Genomic DNA, 22,321 nt, shown 5'->3' with positions numbered 1-22,321 from the left:
TATATGTCAAGGACCACCCAAAACTATATGTATTTGGCCGCCGACCCAGATCTGGGACCCCCAGAAGCAAAGATTTGAGTTTGCAAATATACCGTGCTGTATATATTCAAAGATTTGCACACATTTGCACGATTTTTCAAAAATAGCAGATCTACAAGCATTGCTATTTTGGAATAGCCAAAGTATAAATATAATGATTTTTTAGCTCAAATCTAAAATGACACAGGGTTAAATCGGTTAACTTTATTGAATTATACCAGCAAAAATAGGGGAAAATATCATTGTGACCATAATTGTGATAAGATTTCCTTTTCTTCTCAGATCGGCATTTTTAAGACAGCCATCTCTGTCAGCAGGGTCAGGGTGGTGATCATGTACTTCTTGTTGATGATCTGTCAATAGAAAGACAAGAACACATGGATTAAAGCAAAACGAAATCTCACGACTGAAACATGTCGTTAGGCCAAGTCCCCTAATCTGAGATTTGTGAAATAGCATGAAAGGACCCCCCCACTATCTCGCTGTGTTTCATAAACAAGCTAAATATATAAATGAATGATGTTTTGGTAGCCATACATAACAGCCAGCCAAGTTGAAGACATTGCAGATTGAGGCTCTGAGCCTTTGCTTTTATGAAATATCCGAGATACTTTTTTCGAAGGTTTTCTGGAAGATTGGACATGTATTCTATGGCTAGTTTGACCACTTCAAATGGTAATGGTAAATGGTGCATTTATATAGCGCTTTTATCCAAAGAGCTTTACATTGATTGTGCCATTAACCCATTCACACACACATTCATACACCGAAGGCGGAGGAAACCATGCAAGGCACCAACCTGCTCATCGGGAGCAATTAGGGGTTCAGCGTCTTGCTCAAGGACACTTCGAGCGCCCCAGCCCGGGATCGAACTGGGAACCTTGCGGTTTCCAGTTCACTCTACCCGGCCACTCTACCCCTGAGCCACTGCCGCCCCTAAATACTCTTTCATCTTAAAATAACCTTAAAATAAAATAACCAATAATAGGCTAATACATAAGCAGACGATGTGTCGCAGACGCGTTGTGAGCTTGTTGATAGCCTAAAACTGCTCATCAATACAATAGAGCAGGGGTCTTCAACGTTTTCAGGCCAAGGACCCCCTAGCTGAGAGAGAGATGAGGCAGGGACCCCCTAATCTATATCGTATAAAATTGTAAACTGTTTTTGTTTACCTGGTCTGCTCTTTTTCCCCCCTCTACACCTCTTTGACAAAAATAGCCGATCCACAAGCTCGCAGCGCGAGGCGTTGTGAGCTTGTAGATCGGCTATTTTTGGCTAAAGTTCTCCTCAGAAAAGAGACGTTAGGGTTCATTACCTTCACTCTGCCGCCGCACTTGGCCGACCCCAGAGCGGTGGACACCTGGCTCAGCTTCCCCGCCGACAGGTGGACCCTGAAGTGTCTGTAGAAGTGTCCCTCCAGGCCCTTAAAAAACCTCTTCACCTCCTTGATGTCAATAGCCTCCTCCTCCACAGCCCCTCCCACGCCTCTGTTCTCCTTCCCCTCCTCCCCCTCCTCCTCCTCCTGCTGACGATGCGTCTCTCTGGCGCTCCTCCACAGCTCCCAGACGTCTTGGGACTTGAACGTGTAGTCGACGTTGAGCGGCGGGGTGACGGGGAGAACGTACGAGAGTTCCAGCTGCTTGACGTCGGACTCGGGGTGGCAGTTGGTCCACAGGGCGGCCAGCCACTGCAGGACGGTGTGGTTGAGCTCCAAGCGGCCGAAGCAGCAGTCGAACGTCCGTTGGAACCAGGTTTTGACCAATGACGTGAGGCCCTCGCTGCCGCCGCTGCAGAGGAGCGGCAGGCTGACGAAGTCCTCCGGGAGGGAGCGCAGGAAGTCGCCGTCGCCGTTGACGCACGTCAGCCAGCCGCTCCACGCCACCTTGTGCGGCTCGTCCTGTCGGGCGAACGGCGGTTTGGAATGGATCTGTGTGAGCGGAGGGTGATGGAGAAGAGGAAGAGAGTGAGAAGAAGAAGAAGAAACAGCCAAGAGGCTTCGCGTGAATGTCATCAGATACCAGAAGATCAGAGCTTTTTCTGTATCAATGTAAGTATCAATACTGCAAAGTAGAAGTACTCTGTTACAAGTAAATGTCCGGAATAAAAAAATTACCTGAGTAAAAGTACAAAAGTATTGGTATCAAAATGTACTTAAAGTACCAAAAGTAAAAGGACAAAAACGTTTGAAAATAGCAGGTCTACAAGCTGACAACGCGTCGCGATGCGACACGTTGTGAGCTTGTAGATCGGCTATTTTCAAATAGCCTATGAATAAAATGGGGCTAAAGTGGTTAATGTATGTTTCATAATATAATTTATATCTGAAAAGTAACTAGTAACTAATGTTTTCAAATAATTGTAATGGAGTAAAAGTACAAGATTTGCCTCTGAGATGTAGTGGAGTAGAAGTAAAAGTATAGACAATTGAAAATACTTTCTGCATCATCTGATATACTAGCCAGTGGTGGAGGAAGTACTCAGATATTTTACTTGAGTAAAAGTAGCAATACCACAACATAAAAGGCCTGTGTTCAAATTGTTACTTGAGTAGAAGTACACAAGTATTGGCATCAACTAGGGCATTCACAACTAATGATCTCTACTAGTCGACTCATTTGACCAAGTAGTAGTCGACTAAGAAATTTATATTTAATTTCTTTTTCTTTTTTTAGGGGGGGCATTGTTTTAATGCCATCCTACTACTATATTACTATTATTATTATCCTTCTGCCCTTATTTTTATGGCGTTTTAAGGGAAGCGCTTCTGGCACAGCAGCACAGCACCACAGCAGCGTCTCCAAGGATCCCCATTGCCCAATAATAGGCTTTTATTGGGCATACTTTTGACCCCCTTTTGATAAAAAATAAAGTCAGGAGGATAATAATAATAGTAAGATGGGCCATTACTATGGCATAAAAACTTTAACTATTCGACTAGTACCAACAGAGTCGACTAGTGGTTATACTAGTCGACTAGTGGTTATACTAGTCGACTAGTGGTTATACTAGTCGACTAGTTGGTGAAAGCCCTAGCATCAACATATACTTAAAGTATCAAAAGAAAAAGTACAAAATCTTATCAAGTTATCTACATATGTATTTACCCATGGTACCTGAGATAAGATATAAGGTGTGTGAGCAGCATAGCTGCAGACGTATACTGTGCATGATATACTTATGGACGTTAGTTAAAGGAGTAGTTCATCCAAAAAGTACTTATTTTCTATCAATTGCACACCTCATGAAGCCTTCAATTCATGGGTTCCTTTTTCTTTTGTCACATTCCTAAGCCAATAATTTGATGACTGGATGTATTTTCGGTAGGAGACGGAAAAGAGTCTACTTTGTGTCTCCTACCGGATACATTAGCATCTTTATGCCGGTCATCAAACTATTGGTTTAGGAATGCGACAAAAAACTAAAAAATTATCCATGAATTCAAGTCTTCATGGGGTGTGCAATTGATAGAAAATAAGTAATTTTGTGGGTGAACTAATCATTTAAAGTGCTAGAAAAAACAATAAAAATACCAAATTCAGTGCGTTGGGATTAAGGTACAAAATGTCAGTGCGTGTCGACCGCATAATCCACATAAAGTAGACTGACACTAGTATAATCCACAAGTATGGTTTTTTATTATAGAGAGAGAGAGCGAGAGAGAGGATTTAGGCTGGCAGTCTGAGAGTAGCCACTGTGTCTGGGTCTCTGAGACTAAAGAAACATTCATCATGGGGGGGTTGTACCTGTATGAAGACGGTCTCTGAGACTAAAGAAACATTCATCATGGGGGGTTGTACCTGTTTGAAGACGGTCTCTGAGACTAAAGAAACATTCATCATGGGGGGGTTGTACCTGTATGAAGACTGTCTCTGAGACTAGAGAAACATTCATCATGGGGGGGTTGTACCTGTATGAAGACTGTCTCTGAGACTAGAGAAACATTCATCATGGGGGGTTTGTACCTGTATGAAGACAGGTCTCTGAGACTAAAGAAACATTCATCATGGGGGGGTTGTACCTGTATGAAGACGGTCTCTGAGACTAGAGAAACATTCATCATGGGGGGGTTGTACCTGTATGAAGACGGTCTCTGAGACTAAAGAAACAGTCATCATGGGGGGGTTGTACCTGTATGAAGACGGTCTCTGAGACTAAAGAAACATTCATCATGGGGGGGTTGTACCTGTATGAAGACTGTCTCTGAGACTAGAGAAACATTCATCATGGGGGGGTTGTACCTGTATGAAGACGGTCTCTGAGACTAAAGAAACAGTCATCATGGGGGGGTTGTACCTGTATGAAGACGGTCTCTGAGACTAAAGAAACATTCATCATGGGGGGGTTGTACCTGTATGAAGACGGTCTCTGAGACTAAAGAAACATTCATCATGGGGGGGTTGTACCTGTATGAAGACGGTCTCTGCATCGTCCGGGGTCTCTGCCATCCCCGTGATCACAGAGAAGCTGACCTTGAAGCCGGCGTCGAGCCCCGCCTCCTCCATGACGCCTTGCTGCTTCTCGCCGATGATGAACGCCGACAGCGTCCTGGAGTAGCTCTTCAACTCGGCGTGTCTGAACTTGTAGAGCGGCGTGACGTACGACAGCTGCCACTCCCTCTTCACCAGGAGGGCCAGCTGCTCTGCGTCCACCTTCTCCTGTAAAAAACCCAAATCAAATCAAATGTATTTATATATATGTATCAACATTTAAAGCAGTGAACCTTGGTGCAATGTGATTTGTTTTTAACACATTGATGGCCAAGATCGCATTGATGCGTTCTTTAATCTTTGGGGGAAAATTCCACAAGGGGCGACCTAACACACACACAGCTAGTTTTCAGCGGGCCGAAGCCCCAAAATGGCGGATCGCGGTTGGAACGTTGTCGTTCCTATGGATACACAGATCCCTCCGCTAACCCACGGGGACTATTTTGTTTGTGTTTTTGGGACACAATGTCGGCTCCACGGCGTTTCAAATATCATCGGATTGAGGTAATTATGCGCTGGCAAGGGGATAGAAAACTATGTTTAATATCTTGGCAATCAATGTGTTCATTCACTGCCATAGGACAACTTTGACGACTTTTTTCCAAAGGCCCAGACTGCCAAGGACGACTTTGGACTTAAAAAAAAAAAAAAAAAAGCGCACAGAACCAGGAGATAACGTGATCCAAAGATGTACTTTACCCCATTCACTTCCTGGTTAAAGTATTTGGGAAATCGCCTGTATCTCGGCTCCTGTGTTTTACTACGTATCTTTGGCGATTGACGATTATTTTTCTAAAATAGCAGATCTACAAGCTCGTAGCGCCGCACACAAGCTACGAGCTTGTATATCTGCTATTTTTGAGTAGCCCAAATAAATCTAAAAATTCCCGGGTTTAATGGATCTAAAAGACTCCACGGAGCGGACAGACCTAACTAACAGCGAAGTGAATGCTGTTCCAAAAAAAAAGGGGAAAGAGAGAGAGAGGTGAAGTGAAAATAGAAACTAAAGTTACATGTTTGTTTGTTTTTTTTACTCGTTTCACTCACAGTGATGTCATGTGGCGTCGGAGCTCTCCTGCTGGTCGTCAGCCTCCTGGAAGTGCCTCCGGCGGCAAAGTACGACGTCCCGTTAACGCTGCGACCGTAGGACTGGCGGTAGCTCTTACTCCCTCGGTCAGATCTGCGCAGCGTCTGCGACCCGCTGGCGATCATGTTGAACAGAGTTTGAGACAAATGATTAGGCGGTGATGTTAAATGGTGCATTTATATAGCACTTTTATCCAAAGCGCATTGATTGTGCCATTAACCCATTCACACACACACATTCATACACCGATGGCGGAGGAAACCATCCAAGGCACCAACCTGCTCATCAGGAGCAGTTAGGGGTTCAGCGTCTTACTCAAGGACACTTCCACACCAATTCTGGGGGAGCGCCCGGGATCGAACTGGGAACCTTGCGGTTTTCCAGTTCACTCTACCCGGCCACTCTACCCCTGAGCCACTGCCGCCCCACGTGGGCCGTGATACTTAAATAATCACACAAGTCAAAAATAGCCAGTGTGTGTGTTTAAAGTGCTCATGTGGCCTATAGTCGCTTCTTTTGGGCTTGTTTTCATAGACCTGGTTGCTTATTTCTCTTGCAAAATCTGGCAACAGTGGAGGTGACTCCTATGCCCTCCTGTGTGGGTGAGACCTATGGGGGGGGGGGGGGGGCATATACCTGTACGTATGGGGCACACAGGCAGTGGTGTAAGGTAACTAAGTACATTTACTCAATTACTGTACTTAAGTACAATTGTGAGGTGCTTTTACTTTCCTGGAGTATTTCCAATTTTCAGTACTTCTACTCCACTACATCTCAGAGGTAAATATTGTACTTTTACTCCACTACAATTATTTGAAAACTTTGTTACTTTGTAGATTTTGATTATTATTACAAAACGTACAGTAACCACTTCAGCCCTATGTACATTTCGGCCATTTGAAAATAGCAGATCTATAAGCTCACAATGCGTCGCGAGCTTATAGATCTGCTATTTTTAAAAGATCTTTATACATTTGAAAACGTGAAATGATGCATAATGAGTAGACTACTTTTACTTTTGGTACTTTAAGTACATTTTGATACCAATACTTTTGTACTTTTACTCAAGTCTATTTTGAATTCCAGACTTTTACTTGTAACAGAGTATTTCTATATTGCGGTATTGATACTTTAACTTAAATACAAAATGTAATACTTTTTCCACCACTGGTGAGTCCTATGGGGGGGCATAGGATATACCTGTAGGTATAAGGGGCGGCCATAGCTGAGTGTTTAGTGAGCCCGCCTAGGGAGCCAGAGGCCCTGGTTGCCCCAGGTTCGATTCCAGGCCACGCCAGCATCTGTGTCAATGAAATGAAATGTGTCCCTGAGCAAGACTCTTAACCCCTAATTGCTCACAGGTTCTCATTGGAAACAAGCCCGCAAGGACTTTCATGAACGTCCTGTTAAAAGGAATTATCCTTATCCTATGGGGCACACAGGTGTGATTAATTACCCCGCACTATGTCATGTGCTCCTAAAGATAGTTGTCATAATGTTCAGTCCAGCTGTCATATTATCTGGTCCCGTTGGGAAGGACAGGAGAATGTCTGAGATGGATTTGAAATGGAAACTAGATGACAATATTTGACTCCAAGTCTTAGGAATTAATAGAGTGAGACAACTTCTAATGGACGAATACATGACATGTTTGTAATATCACAGCCATTCTAGGGCTATAAGTTATAGACTTGGATCAAGACTATCAAATATGTATTTTTTTTTAATTGATTTTGACATTTGTAGATCAAGACTATCATAGATGTATTTGATCGATTGTGACGTTTGCATATCTATGATTGTCTTGGTCTTTACCCCACAGTTGTCACTGGACATCCGCCCGTAAAGGTCGTATTTCTCCAAACATGTACAAATGCTAAATATAAGGTGCTTACCCGCTTGTCCCAAATGTTAACTAGGTGTCCGGAGAATTTGTACAATGTATTAGTCCATATTATTCAATAAAGAAGTGTTTTAATCCCGTCTGTGGCCGAACGGAATCCCCCCCCCCTCGTTTACTTCCCGTTTACATTGAGTGTAATTCCGGCTTTCACCGGATGCGCCCCATCACTACCGTCCATTGGGAACTTTCGAAAGAATCGGCCACAGACGGGATTAAAACACTTCTTTATTGAAGAATATGGACTAATACATTGTACAAAGATTCCGAATGCAGAGTTAACATCCGGGGCTACCAGATAAACCACCTTATATTTTTGCATTTGTACATGTTTGGAGGAATACGGGCTTTACTGGTGACATTCCAGGGCAAACTGGGGGGGGGTGGAGCTAAGACTCAAATGCATCTAGGATAGTGTTCTTGATTTAAGGCTAAACAAAGACCATGTTGAATGATACGTTATAGTTATAGTAGAGCTTGATGTGAACGGCTCTTTATGCATCGTGAAAGAAACGTTGTTGATGTCTTTATTAACCACTTTGAGAGAACAGTCACCGTTAGATAAATAACACCGTTACTCAGTGGTGTAAAGTAACTAAGTATATTTACTTAAGTACTGTACTTAAGTACAATTTTGAGGTATTTGTACTTTACTTGAGTATTTCCAATTTCCAATACTTTTACTTCTACTCCACTACATCTCAGAGGCAAATATTGTACTTTTACTCCACTACATTTACTTGAAAACTTTAGTTACTAGTTACTTTTCAGATATAAATTATGATATAATGAAACATACATGAACCACTTTAAACCTATTTTATACCTAAGCTATTTGAAAATAGCCGATCTACAAGCTCACAACGCGTCGCGAGCTTGTAGATCTGCTATTTTCAAATATTTTGTACTTTTACTTTTGGTACTTTAAGTACATTTTGATGCCAATACTTTTGTACTTTTACTCAAGTACATTTTTAATTCTGGACTTTTACTTGTAACAGAGTATTTTTATATTGCAATATTGGTACTTTTACTTAAGTAAAGAATTTGAGTACTTTTTCCACCACTGCCGTTACTTGTGTTGTGTCAACATTTACTTAACGTCCACACAGTTTTTAATAACGCCAGGTTCAGATGAATGTATTTATGTAATATCTACCTCTGCCGTGGCTCCATGTCCGCAGTGTTGTTGAGCTATAATAATGTGGTTGTTAGGCAGAGTAGCCACAGATGTTAGCATGTAGCATCAGGAGCTACAACAACAACAACAAGACATTCAAATGTAGCCGGAAACACCGCGCTTTCCCATAATGCCTTGCGTCCGGGGTTGCCAGATCTGCTTATCATAATTTCCCCGCAATATTTTATTTGAAAATAGCCGATCTACAAGCTCACAACGCGTCGCATCGCGACGCGTTGTGAGCTTGTAGATTTTTAAGCTTGTAGATTTTCAAATAGCTGATTTACAGTGGTGGAAAAAAGTACTCAAATTCTTTACTTAAGTAAAAGTACCAATACTGCAATATAAAAATACTCTGTTACAAGTAAAAGTCCAGAATTAAAAAATTACTTGAGTAAAAGTACAAAAGTATTGGCATCAAAATGTACTTAAAGTACCAAAAGTAAAAGTACTAAATATTTGAAAATAGCAGATCTACAAGCTCACAACGCGTCGCATCGCGACGCGTTGTGAGCTTGTAGATAGGCTATTTTCAAATAGCCTATGTATAAAATAGGGCTAAAGTGGTTCATGTATGTTTCATAATATCATAATTTATATATGAAAAGTAACTAGTAACTAAAGTTTTCAAATAATTGTAGTGGAGTAAAAGTACAATATTTGCCTCTGAGATGTAGTGGAGTAGAAGTAAAAGTATTGGAAATTGGAAATACTCAAGTAAAGTACAAATACCTCAACATTGTACTTAAGTACAGTACTTAAGTAAATGTACTTAGTTACTTTCCACCACTGCTGATTTATATGTTAAAGTGCTCATGTGACCCATAGTCGCTTCTATTGGGCTGGTTTTCCTAGACCTGGTTGCTTGTTTCTCTCACAGAATCTGGCAACGCTGCTTGCGTCACCCAGCAACTACACGATAACGTCACCTAAAAGCATACTGAATGCGACGTTGGTGCCCTCTAGTGGCTGCGTTCATACATCACACCTCCTACATCACCTCTCCTCGCTAGCGTGTAGATCGGCTATTTTCACTACTTCTTACATGATTAAAACATATATATATATATATATATATATATATATATATATATATATATATATATATATATATATATATATATATATATATATATATATATGGACATTATTTTATTTACATTTTATTTATGAAATACTTGAAATGTGTTGGAATTCAATACATTTTTACTATAATTGATTGAATAGCAACTTTAGTATAATTTTGAGGTCATTTTACTTTACTGGAGTATTTCCATTTTCAGTACTTTTACTTCTACTCCACTACATCTCAGAGGCAACTTAGGTACTTTTACTCCACTACAATTATTTGAAAACTTTAGTTACTATACAGTTACTTTGTAGATTTAGATTATTATTACAAAACATACAATAACCACTTCAGCCCTTTCGGCCATTTGAAAATAGCCGATCTACAAGCTCACAATGTGTCGCTATGCGACACATTGTGAGCTTGTAGATCTGCTATTTTCAAAGGATTTTTATAAAAAAAAAATATTTGAAAACGTGTGAAATGGGACATTCTGCTTAATGAGTAGGCTACTTTTACTTTTGGTACTTTAAGTATATTTTGATGCTGATGCTTTTGTACTTTTACTCAAGTACATTTTAATATGTACTTGAGTATATTAAAGTTGGTATTTAGTTTAATATTTAGTTTAATAATTTAAGACAAACAGGGTCTTCAATCAGCTTTCACACGGGCACGTGTGTGTGTGCAGCAGAGCACCATGCAAACACACAGTGGTGGCAAACTTACTCACATTTTTTTTAAACTTATATCTTTTTTTTTAGTAAAAGTATCAATATTGCAATGTAGAAAAATACTTATTAGAAGTAAAAGTCCGGAATTCAAGTAAAAGTACAAAAGTATTGGTATCAAAATGTAGTTAACGTACCAAAAGAAGATGGTACTCATTCTGCAGAATGTGCCGTTTCACAAGTTTTCAAATTTAATGTATACAAATCTTTTGAAAATAGCAGATCTACAAGCTTTGCATTGTGAGCTTGTAGATCTGCTATATTCACAGGTGGACAGTAACGGAGTAAATGTACTTGAGCACTGTAGGCCTACTTAAGTACAGATTCTGATTATCTGTACGTTACTTGAGTATTAGATTGTTTTGATACTTATTACTTTTACTTGAGTACATTTCCAAGACATATATTTTACTTTTACTCAAGCACATTTCTATGAAGGCTGTATAGTACTGAGCACTTTTAGGTTGGCTGTTTTAAAAAAACATATTTTAAAATAAAGTAACTAACTAGTTACCGTTTGAGAGCAGTAGCCTAACTAGTAACTATAACTAACTATTGTTACTTTTTTAAAGTAACTTGGCCAACACTGTTTATAATGTTATTTGAGCGAAATATTTGTCACCACATCTCCAGCCGACCCCCTTGCTTTGACACAGGTTCTTAGTTTGTTGATATAAAGTTATAAATATACGTTTTTTGTCACTATATTGTTATCCTAGGAGCAGCTTTAAGTGTCTTGCTCTGTTTGACGCTTTGACACATTGCTGAGGCCTGGAGTCGAACCTGGGACCTTTTGCCTTCCCAGACAGGCTCTCTGACGATTCAGCTATGGCCGCCCCGTGTTGACCTGGTTACCCGATGTGTCCAATCACAGCACGTGGAGGCCGGTCTGGAGTCATGTGGAACTCCATTTTCGGGACAATGACGTCACATTTGATGAGTAGAGGTTTGAGGAGCTGGATTTAACCATTTCTGGATCGTAACTTGAGACGTCACTGTTTGGGTTCTTAGACATCACTGGGACAGTTCTAGACAGATGGAGAAGACACTCAGTGAAGAGATGGAGAACAAGCTGTGTGATGCTGAGATGAGGAGGATCCAGCAATATGAGGTGGATGTGACTCTGGACCCTGATACAGCACAATGTGAACTCATCCTGTCTGATGATGGAAAACAAGTGAGTAATGGAAATGTAGGGAAGAATCTCTCAGACAACACAGAGAGATTCTCTATATGTGTAAGTGTCTTAGGAAAACAAAGCTTCTCCTCAGGAAAGTTTTACTATGAGGTTCAGGTTGGAGGGAACACTGACTGGGATGTAGGAGTGGCCAGAGAGTCCATCAACAGGAAGGGAACAATCTATCTGGATCCCAACAATGGTTACTGGGCTATATGGTTGAGGAATGGAAATGAGTACAGGGCTGCTGGCCCTTCTGGCCTCCTCCCTGTAAGAGAGGAGCTCCAGAAAGTGGGAGTGTTTGTGGATTATGAGGAGGGTCTGGTCTCCTTTTATGATGTGGAGGCCAGAGTTAATCTCTGCTCTTACACTGGCTGCACCTTCACTGAGAGACTCTATCCATTCTTCAGTCCTGGTTTAAACCCTAATGGTACAAACTCTCTCCTCTGATCATCTCTCCAGTCAAGCACACTGATTGACAGGATTAATCCTTACATTTACAATGAGGTTTGCATTTACAATAGAATGTGTAAACTACACAGTGTAATTGTAACTCTGAACAAACCTGCTTATCTGCAGCAGTTAGGGCTTCAGTGCCTTGCTCAAGGACGCTTCATCCAGTTCAAAACACTGGTGACGACCTACAAGACAGTCAAGGTCACGTCACCTCCTGACCTTCAGGACATGATCCACCCCTACAGCCCTTCACAAACATGTTGCATCAGATATCAGTTTGTTCTTAAAAACAAAAAAACAAAAAAATAGGTAGAAATGGTGTGGTGAGTCATGTGACAATGAGCATAAATCAGGGTTGTGATACTCCATACTGTTTGACTGTAATTAGATTCATAAATGTGTGGGCGGGCTGGGACATATTTCTGATCCAAAAAACTAAACATAATCGAACACAACATCAAATCAAATGCTACTTTTGTTATTTTTTAAATAGAATCCTGAAAACTAACTGTTTTGGACACAAGTTTTTCAGAAAAACCCAATGCCCAGCCTGCAGGACCTGTGGGAAGACACTCAAAGACAGAAAGGGGAGTAGGCTAAGCGAGCTTGCTTGAGGTGTGAAGGGGGATGGTGTGTGTGTGTGTGTGTGTGTGTGTGTGTGTGTGTGTGTGTGTGTGTGTGTGTGTGTGTGTGTGTGTGTGTGTGTGTGTGTGAGACAGAGAGAGAGAGACGGGTGATCATTTAGAAAGTCGAATATTTACAGCAGCACAGGTTATGTTGATAAAGGCTGGTGATGTTTGCTTTTATGCATTATTACACACTTAACTTAAGACAGGCAAGCCCATTGTATTTAGTATTCAGTTAGTATTTCATTGTTATTTATTTATCGTTTATTTGGTCAGGCATTTCTCAGGACAGCTAAAGGTCCTTATTTGGGCCCTTCCAGGACCCCATTGAGTCCCTTTGTTCACCAAATTCAAATCAGGAAAGGAGCCAAGCAGAGAGGAGTGAAAACTAAGAAAGTAAGTGGATTTACATGCTGTAGGCTACAGATCTCTTTAAAATGTAGATTATTGTGCATTCCTCTGTTTGATTTTGATTGAATACTTTATTAGCAGTTTGCTAAAAAAGCAAAGTAGCCTACAGTTCAATACAAGGTCTGCTAAGAGGATTTTAAACCCCAAAAAGCCTATGGCTTGTTTACATCAAGCTAAACACAAGCTAAACTTTATTTTCATGCTGTTTTATGCTGCTCAGTTTGGGTATTCTTCTTGCTTGTCTTTGTTGAATTATTATAGTATGCTAGCTAAGCTATTAGCTGAAACTTTTACATGTGCTACAACATATTTATTGATTCGTTTTATTTTATCAAGTAGGTAATTATGTTAGCCTTTCACATACAGTTTAAAAGCTTAAATGCTAGGTTTTGATGGAGGCTTTGAACAGGTCGGGGGTGGGGTGGAGGCGTCTGCACTCTGAAATATATTCAATATTATGTTGTGGTGTGCAACAATACAAAAACTTGATGTATTATTTTTTGTATTTAAAGGGATTGTAGGCAACATTAAGCCTAAATCTGAATTTTTTTTATATATATATATTTTGCATTTTTCCCCCTCTATCAGCCACTATATAATGATGCTGGGGTGTTTTCCTGCATTGAAACACAGTCCTCTTTCTGAAATCCGTATTTTCCCTACTGTTTATGTTTGTCCGGGGCGTAAATTAACGCACGCATGTGCGCATCCGTGCGCGTCCGTGTGAACTTTTTACTTTCGGTTTTAAAACGCTCTCAAACTTCTTTTTTGAGGCACAGAATTTACTTTTCAGATAGCGTTTGGATAGAATTTAGTTGTTTAACTTCATATATGTGGTAAATTTGTCATGAAAGATCCTATTTAAAAATTAAAATTCAGAGAACCGGCAGGGGCGGGCAGTTCCGCGAATTGTATCCGAATAAAGCAACCTATATTCGGCATGGCCCGTTTAGAAGTCCCCTTAACTCTATGGAAGTCCTCCCTGCGTCACCCCCTGGTCGTCGGGGAAACGAACTGCTGGAGTTTTTTTCTTTGTTTATCTCTGAACTTGCCTACAATCCCTTTAAAATAAACCTCCAAGTAAGTGTGAGAGCTGACTCTGTCTGTTTATTATGTTGTAGCCCTGGGTGGTCGAGCCAAGTTTAAAGGACCATAACACTATTTATATTACACTTTACATTTGAAACAAATGTCAAAGTGCTAAAACAGTTAAAACGTTGCATAAAACATCAAGAAGAAGAAGATATTAGAATAACATTAAGATCCCATGAGGGCATAAGGCCTGTAGGAGAAACATTTATTGATTAGTTCATGTTCACACAACTCTGGTTCCTGACAGTGATGTCACTGTTGCATCAGCTCAGGAGTTAGAGCAGTGGTTCTCACACTGTGGCTCTGGACCCCAGGGGGGTCCCCAGATGATTAGCTTAACGTGCAACATTGTTTTCTCTCTCAACAGTAAACAAACCAACATACAGTATAAGTGTATGTACAGGGTATCTGTGTGTATAAGTGTATACTATACAGGGTCTCTGTGTGTATAAGTGTATACTATACAGGGTCTCTGTGTGTATAAGTGTATACTATACAGGGTCTCTGCACATTTATAAAGTCACACTTTAACAGTGGTGGGAAAAGTACTCACATTTTTTACTTAAGTAAAACTATCAATACTGCAATATGTAAATACTCCGTTACAAGTAAAAGTCTGCAATTCAAAATGTACTTGAGTAAAAGTACAAAAGTATTGGCATCAAAATGTACTCAAGGTACCAAAAGTAAAAGTACTCATTCTGCAGACTGTCCCATTTCAAGTTTCCAAATGTATAAACATCATTTGAAAATAGCAGATCTGCAAGCTCACAATGCGTTGTGATGCGACGCATTGTGAGCTTGTAGATTTTCAAATGGCCAAAATGTATATAGGGCTGAAGTGGTTATGTTTTGTAATAATAATCCAAATCTACAGAGTATGTAGTGGAGTAAAAGTACAATATTTGGATCCAAAATGTAGTGGAGTAGAAGTAAGTATTGGAAATTGGAAATAACTCCCCTGGAGCTAGATCCCTTGACCCTACCCATCCGCACGCCCTAGGCCCCAGGTCCCGCCCCCAGGCGAGACTCCAGCCTCACAGGCGCCCTGGCCCACCGGGCCAGGATGCGGAGAAGGTACCCGAAGGCAAGGCCCTGACAGACCACATGGTCTGCCTCATTCAACTAATGGACAGACACTAGTCTTCCCCATATTGATATGAGAACCAGGGCCTCCTCTCCCCCGGACCCCAGCCTAGCCGGTTCAGGGGAGGCCTAAGAGGAAGAACAAGTAGGAAGACAGGCATGCCCCTAGGCTTGCACAGTACTCTCCTAACCTGAACCAACCGCTACACCTAAGACCGTGTGCAACATCGCATATGCCACCACGTTCAGGCTGTAGAAGGCCGCAAGGCCTAAACAGAAGATCAAGCCGGAAGAGAGGCATGCCCCTAGGCCTGCACAGCACTCCCCTGGCTTGACCCAGCAGGGAGAGAGGCATGCCCCTAGGCTTGCTCAGTACTCTCCTGACTTGAACCAGCAGCTACACCCAAGACCGTGTGCGCCAATGCAGATGCCGCCACGTCCAGGATGTAGAAGGCCACAAGGCCTAAATAAAAGAACAAGCAGGGAGAGAGGCATGCCCCTAGGCCTGCACAGTACTCTCCTGACCTGAACCAGCTGCCACGCCCCAGACCGTGTGCGCCATCACAGATGCCACCACGTCCGGGCTGCAGAAGGCCGCAAGGCCTAAACAGAAGATCAAGCCGGAAGAGAGGCATGCCCCTAGGCCTGCACAGCACTCCCCTGGCTTGACCCAGCAGGGAGAGAGGCATGCCCCTAGGCTTGCTCAGTACTCTCCTGACTTGAACCTGCAGCTACACCCAAGACCGTGTGCGCCAATGCAGATGCCGCCACGTCCAGGATGTAGAAGGCCACAAGGCCTAAATAAAAGAACAAGCAGGGAGAGAGGCATGCCCCTAGGCCTGCACAGTAGATCTGTGGCCTGTTAACTGGCTTGGCCCGCCTAGCACCGTTCATGAAACGGCGCACCAGCGGATGTTGACCCACCGTCTTGCCATCGAACCCCTCGTGACAAGCGGAAATGTCCGCCAGGTACACCTTGATGGTGGAAAAAGCCAAATCCTGTGAGTTCAGGCTCACCCTTTCACGGGCCAAACCCACAGGTCTAGTCGCTGGGGGTCCTCGTGGAACACCTCGTGCCCTCCCTGTCTCAGCAAGTCTCTGAACGGAGGGAGAGGCCACGACTCGCCGTAAAGGAGGGGAGTAATCTCCGACCTCCACACGCCCCATGCCGGGGCCACCAGTAAGACTGTCCGGCCCTGGAGCCTGACTCTCTCCAACGTTGGAGGGATCAGTTCCAGAGGTGGAAAAGCATACAGTAGTACGTTCGGCCACTTGTGTGACCACTCCCCGTACCGGAGCCCACTCCTGGACAGTAGGTCCGCCCCGCTGTTGAGGAGGCCCGGTACATGAGCGGCGTTTATCGACGCTAGGCGCGAGTCGCACCAAATCGTCAGGTCGCGAGCCAGTTTGTCCAACACAAGGGAACCCAATCCGCCTTGTTTGTTGACATAACACATCGTTGTGGTGTTGTCCGTTCTGACCAGGACATGACACCCCATGATGCGGCCCTCGAAATGCTTGAGAGCGAGGAAGACAGCTAGCAACTCCAGGTGGTTGATGTGGGCCTCCTTCAGAACGGAGTCCCACACCCCCCTGGCTGAGTAGCCCTCGTGGACAGCCCCCCTTCCTGAGAGGCTGGCGTCCGTGGTAATGACCTTCCGTGACACCACAGCGCCTACTCTGACCCCCTCGGACAGAAAAGGCGCTTGTGACCATGGTCAGAGTGCCTCCACACACGTGGTGACACTACCACCTTTCGAGAAACCAGAGCTTGTGGGACCCCCAGGTCCCGCATCCACCTCTGAAAAGGTCTCATGTGGAATCTGCCCAACCGGACCAGGTGTATGGCCGAAGCCATGAGACCCACTGCTTGCATGCAAGTTCTGTACGTGACTCGACGCCCCAAGCGAAGAGACCGCACACATGTCAGAAAGCCGGCTATTCTGTCCTGAGACAGACGCGCCGTCAGCGTGGTCGAGTCCAGCGAGATCCCTATGAAAGTGGCCTGTTGGGATGGGATCAGAACGCTCTTTTGAGCGTTGATCGTGAATCCCAGGGACGTTAGGTGCGCAATGGCCATCTCTGTGTGCCGCACTGTGTACTCGTACACTTTCCCTTCGTAGCCAAAGCGCAGGAACTTTCGGTGCGGACGGTAGATTGGGACGTGAAAATAAGCATCCTTGAGATCTATACTCGTCCACCAATCCCCCTGTCTTATCGAGCGTAACAACGTCGCCGTTGTTAGCATCCGAAAATTGAAGACCGTCAGAAATCTGTTGAGGCCCTTCAGATTCAGAATAGGTCTCACGCCCCCCCCCCCCCTTCTTTTTCACGAGAAAATATTCCGAATAGAACCCCAACCGGTTCTGATCCGGAGAGAATTCTCTGATTGCTCCCTTGCTCAGGAGAGACAGAACCTCCTCCCTCAGCATCACAGCCGCACGGCCCGACGCTCGAGAAAACAGCACTTTGTCTGACATCGGAGGTTTGCAGGAAAATTGCAACCTGTAGCCCTTCTGAACTGTGCGCAGCACCCAAGGGTTCGGTTTGCAAGCTTTCCATTGATTCAAACACTGAGCGAGGGGATTCGTGGGGGTGGTGGGGGCTGCTGACGTCACCTGCTCCATGGAGCTCGTGCCCGTTCCCATGGGAACCGGTGACGCCTCTGATTTGGTCCCCGGGACCGTAAGAGAGGCGTCCACAAGGGGCAGCAGCGGCAGCCTTGGTCCGTTCATCGGGCATGAGGAAGTCACGTGATTGAACACGGAAGCCTTCCGTGATGTCAACATCCGCCCTCCAGCTCTGCTCGTTAGCGACAGCTGGGCTCGTGGGGCGGTGGGGGCTACTGACGACATCAACTCCGCGGAGCACGTGTCCGTTCCCATAGGAACCGGAGACGCCATCGTTCTGAGTGACGTTGCAGCGGAACCCTTCTGCGATGTTGTTGTTACCCGGAACGGATCTTTCGCCACACATGGGGAGTGTAGACGGTGTAACACCGGGGCCCTCTGACATGTAAACTTCCGCCTCGCCTCGCCCGCCATCTTGGGAAGGCTCTGAGAGGCACGAGCGGCCATTTTGAATTCCCTCTGCCCCACAGTGGCGCTTTGACGCCATCTGCCGGACGGAGGGAAGAACTGGCGTGACCCTGGTAGAGTTCTTACGTTTACGGGGCACTTGTTTTACGCCTTGAGAGCAATACATTTGAGACATTTGATTCATTGCAAAAGGTTGTACTACCTTCAAATGATTCAAGTTGTTCATTGCATGCATGGGCATTGTCCCAGCAGTGCTCGGAATGTCGTCCAGGGGACAAACCGAGCACTGTGGGCTCATTAAAGAATGGTGATTTACTTTACATTACATTACATTACAGTCATTTAGCAGACGCTTTTATCCAAAGCAACTTACAATAAGTGCATTCAACATAGGTAGGGAACGAAACTACTAATTACCAGAAGTCTTAAGTGCATTTCCTGCAAAAACAAGCAACCAAGAGTATACCTAGGTCTAAGGTAAAAGTGCAATATATCAGCTACCTACTTTCTTAAACCGATGAGACAAAATGGCAAAATCAAATGAGCACGAGCTAATACAAAAAGTGTATCGACTAAGCAAGATCCAATAAAACAGTACAACAATAAAACAAGAGTTTGTACAACTAGTTAACAACAAGTAAGCCAGGCAAAGAGGAAGGGTAGTGTTTCCTGAAGAGGTGGGTTTTCAGCCTGCGGCGAAAGATGGGCAGTGACTCTGCTGTCCTGACATCAGTGGGAAGTTCATTCCACCACTGTGGGGCCAGAACAGAACAAAGTCGTGACCGTGTCGATCGACCAGAAGGACCCTTGAGTGACGAGGCAATCAGTCGCCCCGAGGTGGCAGACCAGGGGCATGGGGTCGGGCAGGGGCATAGGCATCGACCATAGCTTGTCGTCTTTACACCTTACGTCGCCCACTCCGAGCGAACCGGGCCGACCCTCCCGGGAGCTGGTTCTGGTCGAAGATGAGCGGGATGCTCCCCGCCGGCGAACGGGGGCCCTAGCCCCACCCGTGGGCCTCTTTTGAGACTGATTATCAGCAGGTGGGGCCGGGGTCAGGAGGCCAGTCGCTGCCTCCTTTCTTTGATTCTCCTCCGCCTTTGCGCTGCGCAGCAGCTCGGCGGCTGTGTGAAACAGGTTGTCCGCCTTGAGGGGAAGATGGAGCAGCTTTGTGGCGACACTCTTGTCACAGCTAGCGGTGAGCTCGAGCCATTTCGCCCTCTCTAGGTCAGCGACGAGAGCCATGGTTCGACCCGTCCACATTACGCCATGGCAGGTGCACAGGATGGAGATCTGCATCAGCCGTTCGATCTCCTTCGCATCCTCGACCCACTCGGCGTGGAGTTCTGCCACGGTCTTGGCCCCCATGGGCTTGGCCACCAACTCCTTGAGTTTTGCGGCGGCCGACCCTTGGAGGAGGGACACGGCGTTGAAAGCCTCCGCTGCTAGCCCCGAGGCCTTGTAGAGCGTATTCAACGCCCCGGTGCTGGCCCTCTTGTTTTGTTCCACGAAGACGGGCCTGTCCTCCGCTGTCCTAACGGAGCCTGGCTTACCGTCCTCGAGGCTCCTGGCTAGAGTCGGGTCCATTGGGGGAAGGCCGCCGATCCCCAGGTCCGCTGCGGAGATGAGCTTAATCACAAAACCTATTTTGGATGGCTCCTCTTTCTTAGCCCACGAAAACTGCAGGGCCCCTCTTATGCCGCTGACCTCGGGGAGCAGTTTCGATTCGACCCGTCTGGGGGGAGGGCTGCCAGTCCCTGGAAGCCTGGAACCGGGACTCCACCGGACACCTTCAGGGCCTCCATCGGCTGCTCCAGGCCGCACCTGGCGATGGCCCGCCTGAAGATAGCCGACACGGGCTCGGAGGGCTCTTTGTCCACGACAGAGGCCTCCGCTGCAGGAGTAGGAGGAACGACTGGCCCCGGGTAGGACATCGTGACCTCCTGGACCTCCTGGTACGAGGTAAGCTCCCCTTCGTCTTCCTCTTCCCCACCTTCGTCCATATCGTCGTCTGCTCCGTCGGTGTCCTCAACATCGGAGTAGACGCTGCCCTCTGGCGTCTGTGAGTCGCCCCAGGCGGGGAGGGAGGTGGAGGGGGAAGGAGGGGTGCCGCTGGCGGGGACCGGCGACGAGGTTAACGCCCCGGAGGCTACCTCGCGCCGGCCCCTGGTAGCACCGCTGGCCCTCGGAGCGACGTGTAACGGCGGGCCCATGGCCCCAAGGCCGTTGTCCGCTGGCGGTGCACTGGATCCCATGGCACCGCTGTAGCTGCCGCTCGAAGAGGCCGCGAGTACGTTGGCCCTCACTAGCAGATGATCCAAGTGGAACACAGTGAAGCACGCACAGGCCCGACAGGCGTCCTTGTCACCTGGGTGGTAGCTTGCGAGGAGTGCGTGGTTCGGCCCCAGGCAGGATATGCAGAGGCGGTGTGGATCATCGGCTGCGACATGTAGGCTGCAGCCTTCCAGGCCGCATTCCTTTGGAGCCTCCATTCTTTACTGCTCTCCGACACGTGGCGAGACACAAGGCTAGGTAGCCACCTAGCCTAGCTTAGCTTCTAGCTGCGACCTAGCCTGCTAGAAGCCTTCGAGCTGGCTCGACGCCACGGGAGAAAACGGAGAGGACAGGAAAGAAAGGAATAAAACTTGATGAAGTAACGCGGGAGCGTTAATATAACGAAACTTAAAAACTCGAAATGCCCGTAGAGTAACACTGGGTGTCCTCGCTTTGGGTTTTGTTGGGATCGAGTCGAAGTCCTCCGTAGTGTGTGATGTAGCTCGCGCGCATTCGCGTAGCAGAGTGAAGTAAGAGGGCGTATACCAGTTACTCGAGGGGTTTTATACCCCTTCCGGACTACCGGTGTCGCGTAACATGACCCTATCCAATCAGAATTGTTGCGGGAGTCCATGTGTGTTGCTCTGTGCATTATCCCATAAGTAAGTATATTATGAAGGAGAGACATAATAACTAAAGTTTTCAAATAATTGTAGAGGAGTAAAAGTACAATATTTTCCTCTCAGGTGTAGTGTAGTGGAAGTAAAAATATTGAAAATTGTAAATACTGAAGTACGTAAAAAATACCTAAAGAATTTGCGTAAGTACGGTACTTGAGTAAATGTACTTAGTTACTTTACACCACTGCCCACAGCTGCAGACAGTGCATGTATTGATTAGACCATATGGATCTGAGAGCTGCTCTATGATTAACTGTTAATCTTTGCTCTCAAGCATTCCTGTGGATCCCATGTTGAGAATAATCAGTGTTGAGTAACTTATTTACTCGTGACAACATCATCATCAGCAGCATGTCATTTGACTGACTGGGGGGGGGGGGGGGGGGCCTTTGAATCAGTGGTGGAAAAAGTACTCACATGTCTTAAGTAAAAGTATTAATACTGCAATGTAGAAATACTCTGCTAGGGCACCTCTGGGGCAGAATCTGCCAATGCTTTGTCAATGTAAATGCATGGATTCATGGAAAAAATCCGCATGACCATGAATCCACTCATTGACAAAGCATTTGGCAGATTCCACCCCAGAGATAAAATAAAAGTGCGGTGGGACCGTGCCCTAACAAGTAAAAGTCTGGGTAATCACAATTTACTTGAGTAAAAGTACAAAAGCATTGGTATGGAAATATACTTAAAGTACAAAAGTAAAAGTACTTCTAAAACCCCTCCTCTTCAGGAAACACTACCCTTCCTCTTTGCCTGGCCTACTTGTTGTTAACTAGTTGTACGAACGCTTGTTTTATTGTTGTATTGTTTTATTGGATCTTGTTTAGTCGATACACTTATTTGTTTTAGCTCCTGCTCATTTGATTTAGCTATTTTGTCTCATCTGTTTAAGGAAATAGGTAGCTGATATATTGCACTTTTACCTTAGCGCTAGGTATACTCTTGGTTACTTGTTTTTGCAGAAAATGCACTTAAGACTTCT

At 44.9% G+C, this 22,321-nt stretch overlaps 1 protein-coding gene across 2 annotated transcripts; it reads right to left on the bottom strand.

Moving 5' to 3' along the window:
• Positions 1–317: 317 nt before the first annotated feature.
• cenpl (centromere protein L) lies at positions 318–8,814 on the bottom strand (the record flags this gene model as incomplete). Of its 2 annotated transcripts, none has more annotated exons than XM_080440344.1 (5): positions 8,676–8,814; positions 5,577–5,730; positions 4,446–4,697; positions 1,358–1,969; positions 318–392 (listed from the first exon to the last, which is right to left on the bottom strand). In XM_080440344.1, exons 1-5 carry the CDS (start codon positions 8,690–8,692, stop codon positions 318–320), a joined length of 1,110 nt encoding a protein of 369 aa, XP_080296470.1. In that variant the 5' UTR covers positions 8,693–8,814. The 2 variants fall into 2 exon arrangements, with proteins under 2 accessions (XP_080296470.1, XP_080296471.1); XM_080440345.1 differs by having other exon boundaries at positions 4,446–4,694.
• Positions 8,815–22,321: the final 13,507 nt, after the last annotated feature.

Source organism: Gymnoscopelus braueri, assembly GCF_963280865.1.
Source record: "Gymnoscopelus braueri genome assembly, chromosome: 10".
Lineage (NCBI taxonomy): Eukaryota > Metazoa > Chordata > Actinopteri > Myctophiformes > Myctophidae > Gymnoscopelus > Gymnoscopelus braueri.
The sequence above is the reverse complement of the archived record's forward strand: the minus strand, read 5'-3'. Positions and strand labels throughout refer to the sequence as shown.